This window comes from Thamnophis elegans, chromosome 2, assembly GCF_009769535.1.
Source record: "Thamnophis elegans isolate rThaEle1 chromosome 2, rThaEle1.pri, whole genome shotgun sequence".
Classification (NCBI taxonomy): Eukaryota; Metazoa; Chordata; class Lepidosauria; order Squamata; family Colubridae; genus Thamnophis; species Thamnophis elegans.
Window position 1 is genome coordinate 39,544,599 of NC_045542.1, and position 24,095 is coordinate 39,568,693.

Consider the following 24,095-nt stretch of genomic DNA (forward strand, 5'->3'; position numbering starts at 1 on the left):
ACTCTGTTATTTTACAACAGACTGAGCCACAAAGTAAACAGCCAGAGTTAAGCTCAGCATACTGTGTAGAAACTCACCACTGTTTACTACTATGTGCAGTCTGAGTCTGACCAAAGTAATTTTGGCAATAGGAGCCTAGCCCCATTCCTGCCTTCTACAGTTCACTGCATAAGCAGCCACATGTTGCACTTTTGCATCTAGGGAGAAACATCCCTGCCTATGTGTGCATATAGAAGCATTCGTGTGCATTCTATAGAAAGGCTTTCCTGCATGGGGGGGGGGGGTGTACGCAGCAAAGCTTTCATTTACAGAGCTGTCCATGGATATTCTCAATCATCCAGGTCACATTTTGAAAAAGCACCTTTGGGACATTTATAGCGCTATTCACACTAAAATTTGCAGCCGACTCCCAACAACTTTTGGCGGGATACTACTCCTTGGGGGGAGGGGGCGAGTGTAATGTCGAAACACTTTCTTCATTCCTTCAGAGATGCTGGCTACATTTCTTAATTGTGTTCTTAATTGCAGCTTATCGATTTCATGTAATTTTTTGGATTCAAGGAAGCCCTGGGCTACTTGTTTTTTTTGTTTAAACCCACTGGGCACACCCAGCTCCCAGGATTAGTTTATGAATCCGCATCGTGAACATGTACAAAACTGGGTTAATTTACTAAACCAGGAGTCCCCAAACTTGGCAACTTTAAGATTTGTGGACTTCAACTCCCAGAAGTCCACAAGTCTTAAAGTTGCCAAATTTGAAGACCTCTTTGTAACTAAACCTTCAGCGACACTTCGCCTCTAACGGCACAAGGAGCGCCTCGCGCGTGGGCAGCGCCTCTCCTGAGGCGAGCCCGCGTGCGTGCGCCTTCGGCACGTGATCTGGCGACGTGGAAGTAAGAACTTTCCGAGAGAAACTCCTCGAGAAGGCACGCGCCCTCGCGCTCTTCCTCCCAGCCTCGCCCTCCGCTCTCCAGGCGTCAAACGATCTGCTTCCGTTGAGACTGCGAGGGGGGAGGGAGGAGGACAGGGGAAGGACCGGTAGCCTAGCAACGGAGACAAGAAAGTGGTAGCCCGCCGGCCGATGCGTGCCTGCGTGCGTAGGGCGGTTATCAGCGGCGGCAGCAACAACAACGGCAGCGCCGTGCAGTGAGTGTGGCGCGTGCAGTTTGGGCGGCGTCAACGGGGGGCGGGGCGGGAGAACGTCTGCTTCCTGGAAGATGGAGAGCAGAGTCAGCTGCAACAGCCAGGGGATGGTCTGATTTGGCCGCCATTTAATTAGATTAATAGTAATAACTAGAATAGTAGAATAACTTTAGCTTTATTATCACTTTGAATGTGCACTTTTTTATTTTATTTCAGAATAAAATTGACTCTTCTTCTTCCGGGATGTGAGCTTAAGCTGAAGATCAAATTATTCCCCTCGCAGTATGTTATGTTGCTTCTATATTAAATCACCACAGAAATTGACCAATATATGTATGTAACGTTGGGATTTAAGACAGACGTGAGTAAAATGGGACAGTGGAAGGCTTGCCTGTCTTACGTGGTAGCTACCTTGATAAACATGAGTGATTTCAGGAAAATTATTATTATTATTAGCCATCGAAACTACACGGCTATGGATGAAACATGTAACAGTGATACCCATTGTCATTGGGGCACTTGGTTACCACGTACAAGAATTTTACAAAATACATCAAGAAATTGCATCTTCCTGCAATAACACCAGCAGAACTGCAAAAAACTGTGCTGCTTGGAACATCATATATTTTAAGAAGGTACTTGGTTGATACCCAGGACGCTGGCAGCAACCTGTATCAACCAATAGCACCAGTCAATGGTATTTTTGATGCATTTTTAAATGTTCAGTTGACTGAGTTTCATGTTTAATGAATAAAAGAGATAATAATAATCCGGATCAGAGCTAGTTACCCTTCCTGTCATGGGAAATCCCAGCCTACTGCAGGACTTGATTTGAGATTGAGAAACTGAAAACCAATAACAAAATCCTTCAGTGTGGAATTGGCAAAACTTTCATGGTATTGCCAGAATAATTGCTTGGATATGTACAGGTGTTCAAATCAAACTCGAGGTAGAGGTTCTGTTATTTGCTGAGCTCCTTTATGATGCCCTGTCATCTATAAATTGCACCTGAGGATTGGGGAAGTGCTTTGGGAGCACCCTATTGTATTGGGAGAGAGTGCAAATGGAGCAGGCTCTTGGTGGAAAATGGGGGCCAATATTAAACTGCATCTTCAAGTTCTCCTTAAAGAATTAGTTGCTTATCATGGAATTGAGAGGATTTGATATACTAGCCTAATTCAGAAGAATATGCTATATTAGCCTAATCAGAGAAATATGCTAAAGCGGGTTTTAATAAATGACTTACTACTTTGCTTTCTGAAACTCCAAAATACAAATTCAGTATAAAGTTTTTGGCTGCTGGGTTATCCAGTTAAATTTTCAAATATTCCCATAATCCAGAATCCACTACGAATATGCAAACATATGAATGTACAAATATGAGAGTGTCTCCCAATAAATTAAAATATCCAAGAATATGTTTATGGTTGTATAGGAAAAACAGCTAATTAAAGATTATAATTCTGCCTGCCATCCAGTATATATGGATTGCAAAAATATATTTTGTAGAATTATTGACAAAGGAAGTTACTAAAAAACTTTAAAAACATTTTTGGAAATATATTGTAGAAGAATACATTTTGAAACTGGTTCTGAAAATTTAGCTGAAGAACAGGTTTCCTCAAATTATGTTTTCTTAGTTAAATTAGAAGGATCTAATTTGTTTCCCTAATCTCTATGCGCAGAATATGAGATTAGATTTGTGCATAAGAAAAGCAATCTCCCCACGAATCTGTTACTATATGGCAGGTAATTTTTGAAACCAAGAGGACTTTCAAAAACAGGTTTGGAATATGGTATATCTATATGTTATTTCTCAGAAAGAAAGACTTACATAGGAGATTATCAAGTGTTGGACAAATAAAACAATTATTTTAGCTTTCCCAGCCTGTTGAAAGTTGTTTGTTGGTACCAATGATGTGCAGTGAAAAGTGGAAATGTTGTTTTCAACACTTAATAGTATATAAATACAGTAAATGCATTCATGTTCATCATGAAATTCTCTTTTGGAATAAGGAATGATATGCAAAGTACAGACAAAGAGTAAGAAATAGTAAACCAAAGAAATTAATGTATGAAAATGAGACAAAGGAAAGGAAAGATAACTGTTTCTAGTATTAGATGCCTTCATTCTCTCTCTTTTTGAGGATCTCATCAATTTCATCTAATGTGTATGCTACACATACATCATGGTGGACTGGCACTACGGAAATCTAGGTTCAAATTATTGTTATCAATTGAAACTCACTAGGTGACTAGGCCATTTTAACGCCCTCTCTCAGCCCAACATAACTTACCAAGTTGATCTAGGGGAAAATAGGAAGACAAAGTTTGACATATGCCATCTTGAATTCTTGTATGAAAGATAGGATAAAATCTAACAACTAAATCTTGTATTTTGAGATGTGGGTTGAGCAAAAGATGGCAGAACACAATCTTAAAAAGAATAAAAGAGTCTCCATAACAATCACTTCACAATGTAACCACATCATTTCAGAATTTAAAATACATGATCTGTCCACTAATGATAGCATATGGAAAATTTCTCTAATAATCCTTTCTACAGTTTAATGTTTGCAGATGTTCCAGATGAGCATAATTGAGAGGGAAATGTTGGATGCACTGTATCAATTAAATAATACAATAAATTATACGTACCACAGACATTAAAGTTGTTATGAATTATGCCTTGTATGAGATTCATCTGGATACTAGTTGTCACTAAACCTCAAACCAACATTGCATGTACTGGATTTTTTTTAAAAGTTGTGATCCGTGAACTAATTCAGGAACTAGACTAAGGACAGCTTGCAGCAAATCTTTCTTATGGTCACCATGTTGGAAAGCAGAAGTTGGTTATGAAATAAATGGTTGGTACAGAAATAGGAAGAGAATGGAGAAGTTGATTGTTGCAGGGGTAGGACATGATCCTTGCTGAATAAGCACTAAGGCTAAGCTATGTTGCATGTCCAGGGCTTGGCTTGTTACTTATCTGCTTGCAATAAGAATCGGAGGAATTTGCAAGACTTAACTGATGGCAAAGAGGAACTGTTTAAAATAATGTGCATGTAAGAGCCAGATTTCATAACCATCTTTGTTTCTTGTTATCAGATGAAGGTAATTAGGCATTCTGAGGAGGCATTGAAAACAGCTCTTCTCTCCAAGGACAGACAGCTTTTGAAGCTTTATGAGAAGTTTGATCCTAAGGAGAAGCATTTGCTGAATGAAGCATTTCAACAAGACAGTGCTCTTTTTAAACCTATAACTCTGGAATCTGAATCAGACTGGATTTCCTCACATCCTGAACCCACCCAGGATTTTTCACAGTTTTATCATGACCCCTGCAGAAATTTGCCAACCCCACAGAAGAGACAGATTTACATCCAGCCTATTGGTAATATTAAAGAATCAACTATGAAAATGTTAATTCAGCCATTAAATAGCCATTAATTAAAAAGGCAGCTCTCAAGCTTTTCACTTGCATAATTGTCATCCAGATCTGGTTGTTATCGGGCCAGTTTTTCAGGATAATTTTCTCTGAACTGATAACATGAACTATAGAATTCTACATATTTCTACAGTTACAGAATGTGGGCAACAAGAGATAGTGGTGGATGAGTTTTTATCTTCTACTTTAGAAGGTTGCTAAGGAAGTCTGACTTTTCATATCACAGCATGTAGGAAATCAGATTTATACTGTATCTAATGAACATTTAAGAAAGCTAAGATAATAAAACATAAAGCCCAATTCAGTGCATGCTTAAATTCAGAAGAACCTATTTTGAGTAATAAAATATATACCCAAGCAGGCATGTAATTAAAGCCTAGGTCAGCGATGGCGAACCTATGGCACGCGTGCCACAGGTGGCATGTGGAGCCATTTGTCGGCACGCGAGGCGCTGCCCTGTCAGCTGGCCAGTGTGCATGTGCGCGCTGGCCCGCTGAGTTTACCCTTTTTTAAAGCCATTTTTCGCCCTTCCCAGGCTCAAGAGGCTTTATAAGAGCCTGGGAAGGGCGAAAAGAGCCTCCCCCGCGTCCCCCCGGAGGCCCTCCGGAGGCTTCATGAGCTTCCATGAAGCCTCTGGAGCACAAAAAACCAACCCTACGGGCAAACCAGAACTTTGGAAACGGACTCCTGGTTTGCTTGGAGGATTGTTTTAACTGCTCCGGAGGCTTCAGGGAAGCCTCCTGAAGGTCCCTGAAGCCTCCGGAGGGCTTCCCGGGGGGCGGGGGAGCCTGTTTTCGCCCACTCCAGGCTCCTATAAAACCTCTTGAACCTGGGGAGGGCGAAAAATGCATACAAAAAATGGGGTGGCGCCTGTAGTACTTGCATGCGCACTGGGGGGGGTTGTGCATTGCATTATGGGTGCGGCACTCCCGCACACGACCCCCCCTGCGCTCCCCCCACTTATGGCACGCGAGCCAAAAAAAGGTTCGCCATTGCTGGCCTACTTTCAGATCAGGGGTAGTCAACCTTTTTATACCTACCGCCCACTTTTGTATCTGTTAGTAGTAAAATTTTCTAACTACCCACCTGTACTACAGTAATGGTGATTTATAAACTAGGGCAGTAACTTTTCTTTATAAAATTTATAAAGCAGAGTTACAGCAAACCCCTACCGCCCACCATGAAAGCTGGAATGCCCACTAGTGGGCAGTAGGGACCAAGTTGACGGTTCCACCACAAAACCACGGTAGACTAAAGCGCGTGTGACTAAAGCGCGGTGACAAAACCGCACCATCAAAACCGCGCGACAACAGCGCGCCAACAGAAGCGCGCTGTAACATAACCCTAAAAATAACCCTAAACCTAACCCTAAACCTAACGCTAAACCTACCCTAAACCTACCCTAAACCTAACCCTAAACCTTACCTTAAGTTAAATCACGCTTCTGTCGGCGCGCTGTTGTGGGCGCACTGTTGTGGGCGCGCTTTTGACATTGCGGTTTTAGCACCGCGGTGTTGTCGGCGCGCTTTTGACGTTCGCGGTTATGTCGTGCCACGCAAGTTGACCACCACTGCCCTAGATACTGATATCTGCTCTTTATATTGCATTGCTATTTTTTCCCCCTAAATGTTCTTTGGCTTTTTCTCTTGACTTTTAAAATAAGCTGATTGTTGCTGCTCAGAATTGTATAGTAAGACAATTATTACAGACAAGTTTACATTTTACTGTTTTATTATATGATTTTGCCTATAAATAGTGGAAGGAAAAAACTGCTATAAACTAATGTTTTCTGGACCTAGGTTCTTTTGGAGATGCCAAAGTTAGCACAGATGTCTACTTGAAATGGCTGAGAGATTATTGTGAAGCATTTTACTACGGCCTGACTGTAAGAATCCTAGACCCAATACCAGTTTCACACACAGGTTGTGCTTTTCGAATCAATGAATACATACACAATCTGCAAATCCATGCAGGTATGAGGAATAGATAAAAGTGCTAGATTTGTTCATTCATGTGATTTTGATCAACGATTGTAAATTTCAGGTACATTTAGGTGCTCAGAGTCACCTTATTGGTGAGTTGGGCAGCATATAAACTTAATAAATAAATATAAATACATTTGTAATATTATTTTGGCCAAGTAAAAAAGGCTGACATTCTAGAGTGACTTATTGTAATCAAAAGTAAAAAAAGATGATGCTCGATGAAGGATGAAGTTGACCTATCATAGCTTAGAGTTGCTATTAAGGCCTACCTTCTGTGTCAGTATTGTGCTCTTATTTGCTTTGTATTGATATGCTGAGCTATAGCCTACCCTGTTTCCCTGAAAATAAGACCTCCCCGGATAATAAGCCCAATCGGGCTTTGAGCGAATGCGCTCAAATAAGCACTCCCCAAAAAATAAGCACCAAAATATTGCAACACAGCAGCAGCCATGAGGTGACCCCGCTTGCTGCGCCCTGCACCTCAGAAATAATAAGGCCTCCCTGAAAATAAGGCTAAACGCTTATTTCAGGGGTCAAAACAAAATAAGTCTTATTTTGGGGGAAACACAGTATTCTATGATGAGGTTTATTAAGCTTGAAGTCAGTGTACTTGTTTTTCTGTGAGTAGAGATATCTATTCCTCCTGGCCAGAATCAGAGATCTTTCATTCCATCTCACCTAATTCTTTTAATTTAAGGATGCTGAGGGTTGAAACCAAAATTTGATGAATACAAAATGTGTGTGGCTGAAATGGTGTATGATTCTTCCTTTTGCTGGTGCTTTTGTACATACATGGTAAATAAATAACTCCATCATAAAACCAATGGAGCATGCTCAGATTTGTTTTAACTGCAAATTTCACATTCATTTTAAAGGAACTACATTCAAAATTATTAAGTTTAAATTCATAGTCCTTATCACCCCTCTCCCCCTGCTTATATGATATGTAACTTGGAGAGGTCATCTTAATATCTCTCTTATTTCAGGATTACTGTTATGGCTGCAGTTCTTGATTATGCAATTACTGACTTCTGTGGAGAGACACTGATACCTGTTTTTCATACAGGGTATCTCTTGAGTTACCTAAAGAAAAAAAAGCCAAAGGATGCTTTTTGCATTGTGGGAATAACCGTGATAGATCTTTACCCCAAGGATTCTTGGAATTTTGTCTTTGGACAAGCCTCCTTAACAGAAGGTATGTGGTTGGCTTCCTTTTAAGTTCTCAGGATGGCTTATAATACGACTTTGGCCAATCATCTTTTCATAGTTCATATGAAATAGAATTGCCTCTGAATATAAAGAAAAAATTACTTGAGAATTGTTGTGACACTACTAAAAGTGCAAAAGACCGGGATTTTTGCACTGCATGAAAACTAGATCTGCAGGTTTTCAGTAGAAGCCAACTTTGTGCAGGAGTCATAACTTGTTGTTTAGGCATCACCAACTGATACCCTTTAGCTCAGATGCATTTAACTCAGGTGCAGTTTAGGATACCTTGACTGAACATAACAATATCCTTGCATTCTTTGTTTATCAGTGTTAGAGGAGTAGGTAGAAACAGGATCCTGCTTTTGCAACTTCAGGCCGCATCAGAATGCATTGTATTGCAAATATTGTATGTCACTACTAAAAAATAACAGTAACAACTACAGTCACTTTTCTTTTCTGCTGGCTTTGTGGAGGCATCCATGCAGTTTTCTTGATTGCACATTGGTATAGCCATAGTTTTATAGTTTGCCAGAAATTATTTTTAGTAGGCTGGAAAGAATTTTGAAATGCAGGTATCACACTTTATTCCTGTGTGATTGGCCTGATTCCACTGCTCAGGATCTTCCACACAGAAAAATAAGTCTTTTAGTGGCAAGCCCAAAGATCATGTTATTCATTGACCTTGACAGGGTTCACACATTTATTAGCATGCTAAAGTACAAACATGTAAATCACTTTATTACATGTTAGTGCAATCCCAACCTCAGCATGCTGGAAGAGTGCATTGAGTTCTAATATAGCTCTGATTATATAAATCATCTTCCACAATCTTTGGCAGTGTAGAAGCATTCTATTCACATGTAGAAACTGACAGGTACCCTAATGAGCAGTGACATTCTATCTTGAGGAATATTTAAGGATTGGGTTTGGCTTGAATTTTTATTGCAAATTGCTGGAGATAATTAAAGCCCAGAGGTTATTCTGTACAGTTCAGGAACTTGAACTCATGGACTTTTGCAGTTTGATTACTAAATACATTCCGGCTCCTGGTTCTCAGTGGTTTGCAGGAAAGAATATATAAAGGCTAATAATATATAAATATCAGAATAATATCAGAATAATATATAAAATCTGTGGTGGAGAGGAAGATGTTTTTGTTTTCAAATTGTTGGTCATGAGTTATGTTGTACTGACATTGACCAATAGAGGGCAGTGGTGGTGCATTTGAAGCCTTTTTATAATAAAGCACAGAAGTCTTTAATTTACCATCATGGGGTAAAGCATTTTTATTGGTGGTCATATATTGGAGATCTTAATTTATATGCTTGCAAACAAAATATTTTGGAAGGAAACATGAAACCATTGGAGAGGTTTCATTGGAGACACATTCTTCTCTGAAACAGTTATTTGCACAAACAGGAGTTGTGGTAAAGTTATCTTATAATATTCTGTTACCAATAGAGGAGAACATTTGTAGCTCAGAGTTGAAATGAGGGGGCCTTGGTGCTCTCTGAGCTTGGTTGTTTAACAGAATAACGGAGTTGGAAGGGACTCGGGAGGTTTTCAAGTCCAACCCCCTGCTCAAGTAGGAAATGCTTACACTACGTGTGTCAAACTCACTGTGTCACATTGCTGTCACATGATGATTTGTGACGTTTTCCCCATTCACAGAGTTAGGGTGGGTGTGGCCTGTGCATGATGCATCCGACCCATAGGCCCCCTGCCCTACACCCTTTCAGACAAACGGTTGTCCAATCTCTTTTTGATGTCCACTGTGCACTAATAATGTTACCTAGTTTGGGTAATGAAATGTCTGCAAGGAAACAACCAACCTCAAGACAGCACCAAGGATTTCTCATATCCCAGTCCTTTTTTTCAATTGTGTAGAGGAGGCAATTAACTGACTACATGAGATGTCATTAAGATGCTTTTGGTCTTTACTTGGGCTCCATTTCTCCTCTCCCATTTCTTCTGATCTGCCTTTCCAAAAGGATGGTGCTAAGCCCCAGTGCAGAAGTGTTTTGGAAAACTTTTCTGCCCTTTCTAAAGTCAGTTGCTGAGTGGGCTGTTTTGCAGCTGAATTGGCCCAGGTGGGATGAAAGAGAAAACACCTTTACTTCAAGATACAAAGAGATTGTTGCTCTGAAACAAAGATCCCCCACCCCCCTAAATATTTGGTCTTTCTCCAAGCCAAGGAGAACACTTAGCTTTGGCATCATGCCAAGGGCTAGGCAGTAAAAAGTGGTTGTGTCGAAGATCAAATTGAATTTAAATGTAATTAAATAGTCCTGAATTAAATATAGAATATGGTTATTATATTTAATAATTTCTTCCTCCTGTCATTTTAAAAGTTACAGCTTTGCCACAACTCTTGGGGCTTTGAAGTGGGATGCAAGGTTTCTATATTAGAAATATTTTTTTGGTTACATATGGTATGTATATCTATGTATGGTTAATGCAGCAGTCTCCTGCTGGTACAACTTTAATTTGAATTCCCCTTTGCTTTGGTAAGGGGTGGGGATCTTCAGCTTTGCCAGATATGACAGCGACTTCTACAGTGCAGACTACAAGGGCAAGTTGAAAACAACGAAAAAGCTTCCTGCAGCTGACTATTCTGTGTTTGATGATTACTACACACCTGAGATCACAAGTCAACTGCTTCTAAGATCCTGCAAAGTAAGTGTTTTAAATTACTAGAGTTATATTGAGTTATATGTATATTATATTGAAAAACAAATTTCTGTTTTAATACCCTCACTTCTTGCTTAGTTTTAAAGCAACTTCAGCTCCTTTTTATTAAAGGAACAGTAGCCTATTAAAATTTTTTAACAAGTGGGTCGTGTGCTTATTGTTTCCCAATCTCAGCAATTTTAAGATCTGGCGATTTCCACTCCCAGAATCCCACAGTCAGCTTGTTGGGAGATGTAGTCCATGCATTTTGAAATTGCCACAGTTGGGAAACATTGGCTTAGAGCCTGGGAAGCTTGACTGGATTGGAAGTGTAATAGCCCCGCAGTTTACTTTTCTTAAATTACATGGAAATCTCTCAAGAATATTTCCTCAGATTTACATTGCAAGCAATCAGATTCCCTTATTCCTGCAGTTTTATAGTTAATATATGCCATATGCTAAATAATTATAAACAGTATAATTAAAATTAATATTTTAATATAATTAAAATTTTGTCATCTTTAGAAATGAAATGACTTGAAAGGGATATTGGCCATTCCCTACCTAGTGATTTATAGTGTCTTCTAGGATCACTCACTCACCATCATTGCAGCATTATAAATCCTATCTTTGAGCTACTATTTTAGCAGAATGATTATTAGATGCCGCAAGATGTTAGAAGTACATGGTGAGGAAAGAGCAGCTGATGAGGTTGGCATCACAAACCTAGCCAATCATATTTTAACCTAACTGGTTGTGAGCTTGTTTATTTATGTCTTAATGTGTCACACAAAACCAAAAATCCATTTCTACCATAAGATAAATATGTGATATGAATACCACAACTCCCTTCTTTCAGGAAATAAAATATTTCCTTCGATGATTATTTTCTTATTATTAATCTAGACCAAAAATATTAAATTAATTCATGTAATCATTTGGATGCAAGACTGAAATCCTGCAGAAATGTGAGGACCCTTTGTTGCACAGGGAGATCATTGACTTGTGGATTAGAGAAAACATTTAGAAGTTAAAGCTTGAGATCTGTTTTGAGTCACTATTTTTATTGTGCTTTCCGTATCTTACAATAATGTAAGTACAATTATATGGAATTAAATATTGTTTTGCTAAAAGATTAAAACGGATTGGTTAATATTTATATTGACTGAAAAGTCAAAAGGTAAATTAAAAGGGATAAATTCTTTTTATTTGATTTGTTTGCTAAATTTATCATTCGCCTTTTCTGTAGGTGTTCAGATAGCAAAGTATGAGGTTGGGGTGAAAGTGCCTGACCCAAAGTCATCCAGCACATTTCTATGGTTGAAATTGGCTTTGCATCTGGCCGTCTCCAATTGCAATCCAACATCAGTCGATTGCACTGGCCAATTCTACCTTTTCTCACAAAATCTCTTATTAGTCAAACATAATGAGAAGGCTGGTTTAAGTAGAACTCTTTCCATTTATATTCTGTGGCAGAGCAAGAATTCCGTCATCAATTTTCCCATTATAAAATGATTTTGCCATCTAAGTTATTCCACATCCTGCAATGAAAGAGTGATTTGAAAACTATCTAACTGTGCTATAGGGAGTATTAAACTCTTATTCAGCACAACTGTTGTGGTTTTAAGTTGGCTTTTGTCATTTGGCTATATCTGTTTCAGACTTTGACTCACGAGATTGGACACATCTTTGGGCTCCATCACTGTCAGTGGTTACAATGTGTTATGCAGGGATCTAATCATCTGGAGGAATCAGATAGACGCCCATTAGACCTTTGTCCTATTTGCTTGCGCAAGCTGCAGTCTGTTCTTGGGTTCAGCATTCTGGAAAGATACAAGGTATTTCAGGATGGAGCCTTGTATCCTTTAACAGTGTGAGAACTGCTTTAAATGATGCTCTTTCCAGCTCTGGCAGAAATGAGAAATCCAGATTAGGCAGAAGGGATTCCGTTACATTGCTTCATTGGATACCAGTGTCCATTCTGTGATAATAATGATGAGATTCAAGGCAGAGTTAGGGACTCAAGTCAAAAGTCAGCTTAGCAGAATAACAGGAAAGTCTGCTGGGTACTGTGGCCTTATAAAAAAGCCAAGACTTTTTGAAAAAATAATCCATCAATCTGCCACACCCAACTACTTGTATCTACAGGATTGGTTTACCACGTATGGCTTGTTTCATTGTTTTAAGGAAATGAAATGTGTCTCTGAAGAAAATTGATCAGCAATACAGTGTGTGAAAAAGAAGTCATGAGTATAGAAATTTGACTTGACATTAAGTAGCCAACCTGTATTTTCTGTTTTCTTACTGTGCATACCCATAATAAAATTTCTAATTCTTTTAGGCGCTGCAGAGATGGATAGAGGACAAAGCTAATGGAACAGAAGAAGGGCACAGCAGTGAAGCTAGAGGAAGATTGCCAAAGCCGGTAGAATCATTTACGGAAAGTTATGAGTTGCTTATGAAGTGCTTAGACGTTCTCCAGAAATAGGTTTGCTATGCAAGTTCAAAGGGAATGCTCTTATTATAATAGTATAATCACTGCTAAAGTATGGTGATGAATTAAATATATTTTAAATTACAAACTTAATATACCCCTTAACAGTAAATATTTAAGCTGTTTGTTCTGCATGTTTTCCTTTGTCTCTATTAAGTTAGTTTTTTTTCCTGGAATGTCTAACACAGTCTAAACACATTATTTATTTCTTATATTGAAAGAGTTAAGCTGTGCTGCAGTCCATGGAACTGCTGTCAGGCATCTGAATTAATTGTTTTGTCCACAATATTGATTGACAAATTGAGCACTGTTTCTGTCTGTAAAATACCTGCTTACATGACTTTGGAACAAACATCAGCAACTTAAAGGAGCATTTTCTCTGCCTGTTGAGCAAATGGTCATGTTTGCATTCCATGATAAATGACAAACCCTGCTTATTTGCATGGAACAAGAAGTGGAATGAAAGCAAATGAGTTGTGCATATCAATAAACCCTTCATGCACATCAAAATTTAAAATAAGTGCAGAAAAGCTTGTGGGGCATCAAATTGATTAGAGCCTCCAGTACTTGTGCTCCTGAAGTCAGTTAATTTCTTTCATAGTATAGACCAGTGATGGCTAACCTTTTTCTTACGGCATGCCAAAATCCAAACTTCTGGTTGGGCCATTGGGGGTGTTTTTCCCCCTCCCCAGGCTTCAGGAAAGCCCTGGGAAGCTGGGGAAGGAGAAAAACGGCCCCAATGGGCCAACCGGAATTTGGGGAATGAACTCCCCAGGCCCTCCAGAAGGGCGAAAAATGTGCACCGCAGCTGATGGCTGGCATGCCAGCAAATATGGCTCCGCATGTCACCTGTGGCACGCATGCCATAGGTTCACCATCACGGGTATAGACCCTGTCCATTTCATCAGGGGTAATGGGTCAAATTCAGCCAAGTATCCAGATCATCTCCATAGGACCAGTATAGCTGGAGTCTGACTACAAGCAGATTGTAAATAAAATATCCATAGTACCTTTAAAATTACAATAAAAAACTCCGACATTAAATAACAAAAAATAAACAAAAAATAAACAAAAATCATCTCTGCAGAGGTTCTCTGCAAAAGCTCAGCTTTTAATGTATTCCTATCAGCTAAAGAAGCTATATATTTTACAGTTCATAAATAAAAATGCTACTCTTTCTTCAAAATTGAAAAAGGAAATAATTAGGAGAACTGATGGTCCTCTGGATGACATTGAGCAATAACCTGGGAAAGAACAAAGGGGAGAGAAGAGAACTACATAAGCACAAGGACATTTTTTTAATGTCGGATGTTGATGATTAATTTGATTAAAGTGTGTATCCCTCTTTATAAGATCTGGAACATTTTTAATGGGAAATCTATTAAGATTTAGGAGTCAAAAATCTTTTAATTTCCTTGGTTTGGGTTACTATTATCTGGCACAATAGTGCTTTCATCTTAAATCTAAATCCAATTAGCATATTTCCTTGCCTAATTAATGCTTAAGCATATTTTTTCTTCCCTTCCTAGCTAGGTAGGATGGATTTCCCACTGTGTATAATTTACAAGGTTAATTTTAGTTGGACGGGCACTGACTTCTTCCAGGATGCTTTGAGTTCCCAGAAAGTAATATTTAACACGAGAGCACCTTTAAGTTTGAAAGAAAACAGAAATACTTTCTTCCCATGCAAGAAATTTTTGCAGGAATATTAACTTCTGATGAGAATTCCACCTGACAAAAGGCATATTGATCATGTTACTCAGATTATGGGTTTATTAATATTTAGTGAATATGTATATAGGAATCTTATTTTAGAAAAAAAAAACAAATAAAGATCTTCCAGTGTACTTGAAATTGTCTGTCTTTTTTGTTGACATTTTTGGTTAATGTTCAGACACAAACAAAATGAGAAACTTTAATCTTTGTTTCATTTTAGTTTGCTGCAGTCACACTTGCATTGTCTTTTGCATTACGTTTTATATAGTTTGTTTTTGTGTTAATCTGAGGTGAAAATAGTCATTGCGAGTTATTAAAGAAACAATACCTTTGCCTCATTCCCAGGTTAATTAGGGTGGTGGTTTGATATATTGGTACTTTACAAAGTCCAAGTATATTTTCTTAGATGCTGATAGGGCAGTTGTATCTTATCAAGCATTCACATTGTTTCTCCAGGCCAAGAAAAATCTGGATTTTTGAACATGAACATTTTAAAGGCTTTTGCCACTGTTCCCCATCTCTACCTCTGCAGCTTTGTGGAGGGAGATGATTCGCTGTGAACTATGGAGAATTAATTCGGTGGGATGTCTCCTTTGCAAGGTAGATTTGTGCAGCATCTAGGAGGGCCAAACTTGGAATAAAATTGGTACAGAAAAAAGTACTCAATGGATTACCTATCTGACACAAGGATGTTCCTAGCTTTACCATGTCTTTTTATGTACAAGAGAGCTTATGCACCAAAGACAAATTCCTTGGGTGTCCAATCACACTTGGCCAATAAAGAATTCTATTCTATTAAGTGCTCAGACTTTTCTTCTCCCTGATTAGGCATCTTAAGCTGCTTGGTCACAAAGGAACCAGAGGTTCTTGGTTCTCCCTTATACTGAGTCTGGGCGGGGAAGGGGAAATGAACTTGGTCTGGGTTGAGGAAATTGATGTATATAGCTATACATCGAATAACTCTCTAGAACTCAAGACAAAAAGCAGGAGGGAAAAACTCTCCCTTCCTGTAGAAACGCCTGTCATCAATTAATCCTCTCCTCGAGAGTGGGGACCACTTGGCGATCGCCTCAAGAGGTTTTTCGCGGGGGGCCAGGAGGCCGAAGTTCCACTCATCTCTTCGATTTCTTCGGGCGGAATCAGCTCGGCGCTTCCTGATTGGTTCAGGAGAAAAGCAAAGGGGTGGCGCAAAGCCTGGCTTGCACTCGCGGTGCATCGGGGAACCTGGTGGCCAGCAGCGGCGGGGTGCATGAGCGGCGCGGACGTGTGAGTGCACAAACCACCTTGCCCTATATAGATATAGATATAACACGGGTGTAACTTTGGGCTTTGACTTAGCTGAGATGATTGAGGGGAAATCAACTGAAAAGCGGCCGAGCCAAGCTGGGGAAAGCGAGTCTTTCGGCCGCAGCAAGGGCTGGAGCTGCAGGAATCTTGCCACCCGGCCTCTTAGTTTGGGGTGGGAGGCGGGCAGGGAGAGTCGTGAGAACTATCTTGTCTTTTGTACGCTCCACCCCACCCCCCCAGGCAACGAGGCTGCAAGAGTTTTCAGTTGTGGCTCCGGTGGATGCCGTGCAGTTCCGTGGGTCCTCCTAGCTAAAGTTAGCCGGTGCACGAAGGACACCGATGTCGGGGTGCGGGGGGAGGCAGCCGATTCCTAAAGGGCGGATGGAAGGGGGCGCATCCGTGCCCACGTTGATTTGGAGCTGGAAATCGGCGGCGGCCAGGCCTGATATGTGGCGCTTCCGGTGAGGGACGGTGGAATTTTCCATGCTGCGCTCTCCCTGCGGAGGCTGGCGGGGAAAGGCCTCGCTCGGTGAGCCCCTCCAGCTCCGCCCCAGCTTAGCAGCCTCGCCCCACGCCCAGAGCTTGGAGGGGCGTGGGGCGGGGCGGCCCTGCTGGTCCTGCAGCCGCTTCCCTGCTCTGACCCTTTCCCGGACTTAGGCGCTTTTCAAACGGGCCATCCGGCTCTAGATCTTTTTAACTCTTACAACTTCACACGTTTTGCGTGGAACCCGGGAGCGTCCTTCACCCTCCGGCTGGAGCAGAATTGCTCCCGAAGCATCGGCTCCCTATCCCGACTTAATCGACTTACATTGAGAAGTGGGTTAAAACTCGGTTTCTGACTTGCACCCTGCGTGCAGTTCGCAGCTGTTGCATCCCGGCCGACCTCTGCGGATTTTCACTTTTTCTTTCTTGTAGCATCTTGAGACTCTCTACTACTTAAGGTTGCTGTAATATGATGGCAATTTAGTTGCTCTGTCCCAAACTATAGAGAGAGAGGATTGTGCTGGCTTGCGCAGCGAGCTGTGAAATCTCTCAAAACGGTACAGTCTTAAGGACTCAACTCCCATTTATTACTGTATCTTTTCTCCCGAAGTTTTCTGAATAGAATAGAATTCTTTATTGGCCAAGTATGATTGGACACACAAGGAATTTATCTTTGATGCATAGGCTCTCAGTGTACATAAAAAAGCAAGATAAATTTGTAAAGGATCATAAGGTACAACACTTAATGATAGTCATAGGGTACAAATAAGCAGTCAGGAAAAAATCAATATCCATATCAATTGTAAGGATACAAGGAACAAAGTTGCAGTCATAAGTGGGAGAAGATGGGTGATAGGAACGATGAGAAGTCTAATAGTAATAGTAATGCAGACTTAGTGATTAAGTTGTAAAAGTTATAGCACCTCCATCCAAGGCAGCATGTTTTTGTATTGTATTTTCCTTTGATATGCGTAGGAACTACCATTGTTCCCCATTCTGACAAATATGTTTCAACTTGAAAATGGAAGTGTTGCTTGCTTTTTGCAAAAGACATGTGTTGAGCTTTAAAAAGTAACCCAAGGAATTTCTGAAAGGTGACCCATTTAAATGTTTTACTTCCTGCTAAATGGGTCTCATTATATCCCTCCATGCTAGTTTCTTCTTTTAAATGTAAACATCCAAGTGAGAAGTTTTGTTCTTTAGGAAAGTCTAAATCATGGAATGAGGCTTTTGGAAAAGGTCAGAGAAGCCATCTAGTGTAACACTGCAGTGTGCAAGAAAACCAATGAAATCTTTCCCGAGAGATGGCTGTCCAGCTCTTAAAAACCTTCCAATTTAGGGTCTCTGTGGGTATTGCTTACAGTCTGGAAGCTTTTTGTTAAACATTATAACTCAAATACAATCTGGAATGTTTTGGAATGAATTGGGAGTCAGTTCTGCTGACTCAACTGAGAACAAAGTTTTCTGAGTATTAATTCTGAAACTAATGATTATGTATGTATGGGTGGCCTCTTCTTTCTGAACAAGGAATATGTATTCTTGCAGTCATGGTTTATTTAAATGGAAATATTTTCTATGTGTTTTACATGAATCAGACACAAGAGGGCACTAGGCATCCTTTTTAAAGCAAGAAACTAACCAGCAATGTTTCTACCCTGCATTCCCTACCTCAAGGCTTCAAGATAAGTCAGAGCAATTCCCATTGGCTTTCATTTAGCTTGTTGCTATGGATGTGGGCTATAAACTTAATCATTTGGAGCAGTGGTCACCAACTGGTGGTCCATGGACTACAGGTTGTCCAAGAGAAAATTTTGATGGTGCGCAGAAAAATTATTTGCATTTTTTATATTGCACTAAATCAGGGGTCCTCAAACTACGACCCTTGGGCCGGATACATGCAATGAACATTTGTGTTACTGCAGAGAGTCTCCCCCTTCAGGGTCTTTTTGTGTGGGTTGGAGGGGACTGAAATTCTGACTTGGAGTCTGCTTCAGTCTCCTGGTGCAGGGCTTTGGGCAAAGGCTGGAGGGAAGTGCTGCTGGTGGCGAAGAGCTGGAGGGCCTTGTTCTAGTGGGACAGCATCATGGCCTGGAACTGGCTGACCATCTCAACCCGTTGAGCCTCCAGGCGGCAGTACCTGGCCTTGCACTCCCGCAGGTCTTTCCTCTGCTTGGAAACTAATGCTTGTAGTCCTCAGTGAGGTGCTTCTGCTGAGCCTCCTTCTCGGTCAAATGCAATTTGAACTGAGCCAGTTGTTTTGCCAACTCTTTCTCATGGTGGCTGCTTACTGTAGCTCCAACAACTGCTTCCTGTTGGGGTCCTAAGAAGCCCGGCAAGGAGTGGCTGGCAGAAGAGGGGCGAGTAGAGGTTGGTGAGGCCCCCCTTGATGTGAGTGACATCGTTGGCCATGCCCACTCAGTCACATGACCACGCCCATCCATTCGTTCATTAGGCAGATCATATTAGTGATCCGCGGGATTTAAAATTATGAATGTAATGGTCCCTGAGGTCCAAAAGGTTGGTGACCCCTGATCTGAAGGATACCAGGCTGGAGAAATTAGCTTAATTTATTTGTGGGAACCCAGCCACGTATGATTCAATGTATTGTGAGTTCTTTCACATAGGTTACTTTGATGAATTTTGGTTTATTATCTGGAAAGTATGATGGGTACCTACTCTTTGTGTCCTTAATCGCCATCCTTCATCCCATATGTATTTTGTAATCAAAATGGGGATAATGGTGAGTATATGTTTGTTCTTTGTAAAAAAAAATACTTTTCTTGCCAGGCGTATTCATCTTAGAAAGACTTGCACTGAGGTGGAATGACTGTAGAGAAAGGTCCAGGATCACCACATACACACTGATCCATTTTTATAAGAAAAAGAGTCTCAAATGTACAGTCTTGAAAGTTTTGCAAAAGGACCTTTATTTGGGTGGAGTGGCAGAAGAAGCCTAAGCAAAGCAAAAGAGCAAGTGGGCAGAAACAGGCAAGCAAGTTGCACTGAAGAGAGACAATCCTCTTAAGGTCAGAATGCCACATTCGACCCAAGCAGCAAACAGCAGGGAAGTTGGAAACAGCAAAGCCCTGGGGGATTTCATGGCCAGAGCCACTGAAGAAAATGCTGCAGGGCTGAAAAAGGCCTGTGACTCAGAGTTGATAGCACATCCTAGGACAGTGATGGTCAGCCTATGACTTGGGTGCCAGAGGTGACATGCCAACAACTTTTACTCAACAACTGTTTTCAAAAGCATATTCCATTCTCAGGTGAGATTTTTGGAAGCTGGAAGGCTGCCGGAAGAATGGTGTGTGTGTCTTGGAAAAGGTATCTTTGAGCGACAGAAGTGCTGCTAGGGTTGACACTGCAGCCTAGGCCTCTACTTCAAGGCCAGCATCAGCCTGCCACTGAGTGTTGCTGTTTACAGTAACCAAGATTGAGGAAAGATAATTCTTTGTTACTCAGGGTGTGTGTGTGTGTGTGAGAGAGAGAGAGACAGAGACAGAGAGACAGAGGTCAGCAGAATCTGATGAGTTATTTTCCAGATTTTTGACATGCCAAGCCCCAAAAGTTTGCCATTGCTATCCTAGAAGCCATGGGGCAAATGGGGAAGCCCCATGGATAGATCCAAAGAATTGGCCAGCAGTTCCCTTAACTGGATTGGGTCTCATGACGAGTTGTTTCTAAAATGTATGTTTAGATTTAAATTTCCATATTAGGATGAGTACTTTGTGGTTTTACAAGCTTTGGGTAAAGGCCAAGTAGCCCTATCGCTAGCATACGTACAGTATGCCATATAAAAATGCTTTACTGTTTGGTTCCCATGTCTTCACCTCACCTCTTCTTCAGTTCATGACTGAGTCTAAAATAATCCTGATCTGGGCCAAGTTTATGATATTTCTGATTTGACATCATTCCAGGTGAAGCTTCAGATATATAAAACCTTCCCACCGTACCTTGGAGGGAAGTTAAAATAAAGACCAAGTAGGAGTTGACAATGGGGATTGCAAATGCCATGCTGATGATAGTTTTGACCAACTCTAAGAATGGATGATAGCACTAACGAAAAGACAATTGATGAAGTTTGGGTCAAAAGAAGGTTTAAACCAAAATTTATTTTTTCGTTTAAAAAAAAAGTTTATTGCAAATTTCATTATTTGGTAGCACTTCCAGAATCCACTAATTTACAGTACAGAATAAATCAGCATCCTGCTTCAACTATGTTTAATCCTGATTTTGAATATCTTATTCAGATGCATGCATTCTGATCACACTAATATAGTATGTACATAGTAACTTCAGATACGGTCAGTTACATACATTGCATTATTTAGTATTGGAAATATTTGTTACATTACAGTAGAACTTCGTTAACTTGCAGACACAACTAATTTTTCCAACTACATGTCAAGTACACAATATGCTTTTTCTCATAGAGGTTGTCCCAGTTTAGTGATTGGAACTGGTTGTGGTGAAATGATTACTAAGCAACAGTCGCTAAGGGGATCAAGTGACTGAAAGAGGGAGAGAGACACAGTGGTGCCTTCTCATTCAGATAAAGTTCTCATATACAGGGTGTGTACCTGATCCCCCCCCCGCCCCCAAGCATACACACCTTTCCATGACACTTAGCTATTTTCTCCACCCCTGCCCTCCCATGAAAGTGTTAACTGCAAATTCACAAGCTCAGCTTTGTAACCCTAATTGATTATAACCCTCCTGGTATCTGAGGTTGCATGAAACTGACCAATTCTTAATCACTTTCACACTGAAGGTTTTGTTGGGATAAATGTTTGCATTGGTTGGAAAATGATTTTTTATTACTGTTTTATTTGCAAGCAGTCACTGTTGCTATGCAATATGAGGCATATGCCTGTATTGTGGTAATTTTATATTAGAATTCAAACTATAGTAATTTAGGTAGGTTAGACCAGAAATAGGTATGGAATCAGCATTTGCCAGTGACTGGCCTTTTATTCCAAACATTTTATTACATTGCTATGCCTACCTAACATTTCCTGCTTTACTAGGAATATAACAAGTATATGATGTGCTTGCTAAACAAATAACTAATTTCATTGGCACATGCCTCATGTTTTATTCCTTTTTTGCCATCAAAAAAATCCAGAAAATCTAGTTATTCCCTTCTCTCAGTCTTCTCTGCAGTTTATCGAGGCTCTACTGTACATGATAAAGTGCTAAAAGTAAACAAACGATCCCAAATTACAACATGGTCTTCCGAATTTTCCATCAGGACGGATACAGAGACACCATGTTCCTGTGCCTACGGCACCTTGATGACAAAACTAAAGGATTTTACTAGAACATAGTGCAAGTAAATAGTTCTTAAGATCATGGTTTTATTGTTTTATAAGAATATTTAAAATCAGAATGTCTTATATATGATTCACTAAAAATTTGCCAGCATTCATACATTTATGTCTTAAGTACATTGTGATGGTACAGATTAGGTTGCATTGGCTTTTTGGTAGGGGATTCTGGAACCCTATGAGGAATCACAATGACCTTGATTTGTATAGTTTTAGCAGAACAATTGACATACAGTATCAATGGATTATCAAGAAACATTTTGAATCTGTATTCAAACAAAATCTTTTTATTTTCTCATTTTCCCCCTGAATTGTCTAGTGATAAAAAGACTTATAAAAGTGGGGTAAGAAAGCTCGTGTCACCTTTGATGTGGCTATTTATTAAAAGTCAGTGAACAATAGTCAACATGTGGCCACCACCTCTTAGAATTCCCTTTCTTTATACAAAAATTAACTGAAAATGGGAGCTGCACAAATTGCATTTTAAAAATATTAACTTTGTTGTATTTTTCTCTCTGCAGTGATTGTTACATTGATCCATGCACTATGTAACTGCAATGAATGGAATATTTTTTTTAAAAAAAAAAACAGGGTTACCAGATATAGCTGTAAAAAATCTGGATGACCACTAGATGACAGCCAATAGTTGGGTTTAAGTATCTCTGCTGCCCTTCTGTGGTCACTTGGATTTCTTAAACAAATCAGATAACCCTCATAGTTCTCTCCAAGGCTTCGTTTATGCAGTTGGCCCCTTTAAGATCTCAAATATGGCTGCATTGAGGCATACTGCCCAGTGGGAATTGCAAGAAAGTAGATGACTGAGGCATCAGATTATATAGTTTCACCTTTCAATGCACTCTACTGTAAGGACAACTGTGGTTATACAAATGGAATGACAAAATGTACAACCTTCATATGAAGGCACTGATGGAACAATCAGAGCTTCTATTTAACTTATAAAAGACCTACACGAATGAGTGTGGAAGTTAACAAAGGTAAGAACAGGTCCCAAAAATACAGCATGGACGTTCTCAAGCTTGTCTATAGAGGACTAAAGCCTACAGACACAGACCTAACTGAAAGGTGATTCATAGTGTAACCAGAGGTGGGTTCCTACCGGTACGGCCAAACTGGTAGTGGTATGCTGGCCTGGATCGCAAAACTGACAGTGACACAGGCTGGCCATGCCCATGAACCGGTTTCCCAGTCGCCACCATCTTTTTTTGTGGAATTCTGCGCATGCGCAGAACAATTTCCTTTGAACCGCGCATGCACACACAGCACACATCCAGCGCACACAAAGTGCGAACACAAGCAAACCAGCAGTAATGCCGGCTAGAACTCACCTCTGAGTATAACTAAAGACTGGAATGTTTTCAGAATAAAAATGTTTTTCTCCTGATTCATCAACCTTTCACAGGTAGTCCTTGACTTACAACAATTCATTTATGACAATTCAAAGTTGCAACGTAACTGAAGAAAGTGAGTTATAACTTTTTCACACTTACGACTGTTGCAGCAGCCCCATAGTCACACGTTCAAAATTTAGACGATTGGCAACTGCCTCATATTTATGACGGTTGCAGTATCCTGGGATCATGTGATCACCTTTTGCAAACTTCTGACAAGCAGAGTCAGTGGGGAAGCCCGATTCACTTAACAAACATATTATTCACCTAACAACTGCAGTAATTCACTGAACAACTATGGCAAGAAAGCTTGTAAACTGGGCCAAAACTCAAATGTCTTGCCTAGCAACAGAAATGTTGGGCTCAGTTGTGGTCATGAGGACTATCTATACTGAAACAATCTTAATGCAATTCCATACATTCTTGAAATGTTTTACTGGATTTAAATCACAGCCTCCATTACATCAGAACAGACTATCTTAGTCTTATTAACTAAGCCTACAGTCTGGTTGTTTCAGTCTTTGAACTCCAAAACATCACACAGTATCTTTGTTTCATTTCTTTATAAGGTACCTGTTGCAACACTTCTATAACCGTAAAACTAAGTAGGTGCACTATTATCTATACCTAAAAGTCTACACACTAGAAATGCATCAAGAAGACTTGGAAAGAGTTTGGGGCATATGCTTTGTTTTAAATAAAAGTTGATCACAAAATAAAAATAAATAACTTTTTTTAAAAACTAAGACTGCTAGAATCAGTGATTTGGCTGAATATCAAAAGGCAAGTACCATTAAGTCTTTAAAAGTACAATCCTATTCATGCACAATCAGAATTAGTCCTTCTATGCCTGATATTGTGATTTTGAACATATCTATTTGAAAAGCAAGTCTCACCAAGGCTGCAAATTTATGCACATTCAGT

The 24,095-nt window shown here is 40.1% G+C and overlaps 2 protein-coding genes across 7 annotated transcripts in view; both read left to right on the forward strand.

Annotated features, from left to right (window-relative positions):
• Positions 1-903: 903 nt before the first annotated feature.
• Positions 904-13,404, forward strand: AMZ2 (archaelysin family metallopeptidase 2). 3 transcript variants are annotated; one of them, XM_032211420.1, is made up of 8 exons: positions 904-1,146; positions 1,360-1,504; positions 4,255-4,537; positions 6,391-6,564; positions 7,643-7,771; positions 10,298-10,461; positions 12,117-12,293; positions 12,797-13,404. In XM_032211420.1, the coding sequence occupies exons 2-8, from the start codon at positions 1,475-1,477 to the stop codon at positions 12,941-12,943; spliced, it is 1,104 nt and encodes a 367-aa protein (XP_032067311.1). In that variant the 5' UTR covers positions 904-1,146; positions 1,360-1,474; the 3' UTR covers positions 12,944-13,404. The 3 variants fall into 3 exon arrangements, with proteins under 3 accessions (XP_032067311.1, XP_032067313.1, XP_032067312.1); XM_032211422.1 differs by having other exon boundaries at positions 1,360-1,425; XM_032211421.1 differs by lacking the exon at positions 904-1,146 and having other exon boundaries at positions 1,163-1,425.
• Positions 13,405-15,851: 2,447 nt separating this feature from the next.
• ARSG (arylsulfatase G) overlaps positions 15,852-24,095 on the forward strand; it is a 124,707-nt gene continuing 116,463 nt past the window's right edge. For 3 of the 4 annotated variants that reach the window (XR_004254684.1, XM_032209542.1, XM_032209545.1), the window contains exon 1: positions 15,852-15,931. The gene's annotated coding sequence lies outside the window, so the exon portion shown is untranslated. The remainder of the gene's footprint in view (positions 15,932-24,095) is intronic. The other variant, XM_032209543.1, reaches the window with a different exon arrangement.

Bases quoted from the DNA above. Each gene is read 5' to 3' on its own strand.
- AMZ2 (XM_032211420.1), top strand. From the start codon at position 1,475: ATGTATGTAACGTTGGGATTTAAGACAGAC. The intron at 7,772-10,297 runs GTATGTGGTTGG...TGCTTTGGTAAG, and splicing joins ACAAGCCTCCTTAACAGAAG to GGGTGGGGATCTTCAGCTTT. The intron at 10,462-12,116 runs GTAAGTGTTTTA...TATCTGTTTCAG, and splicing joins TGCTTCTAAGATCCTGCAAA to ACTTTGACTCACGAGATTGG.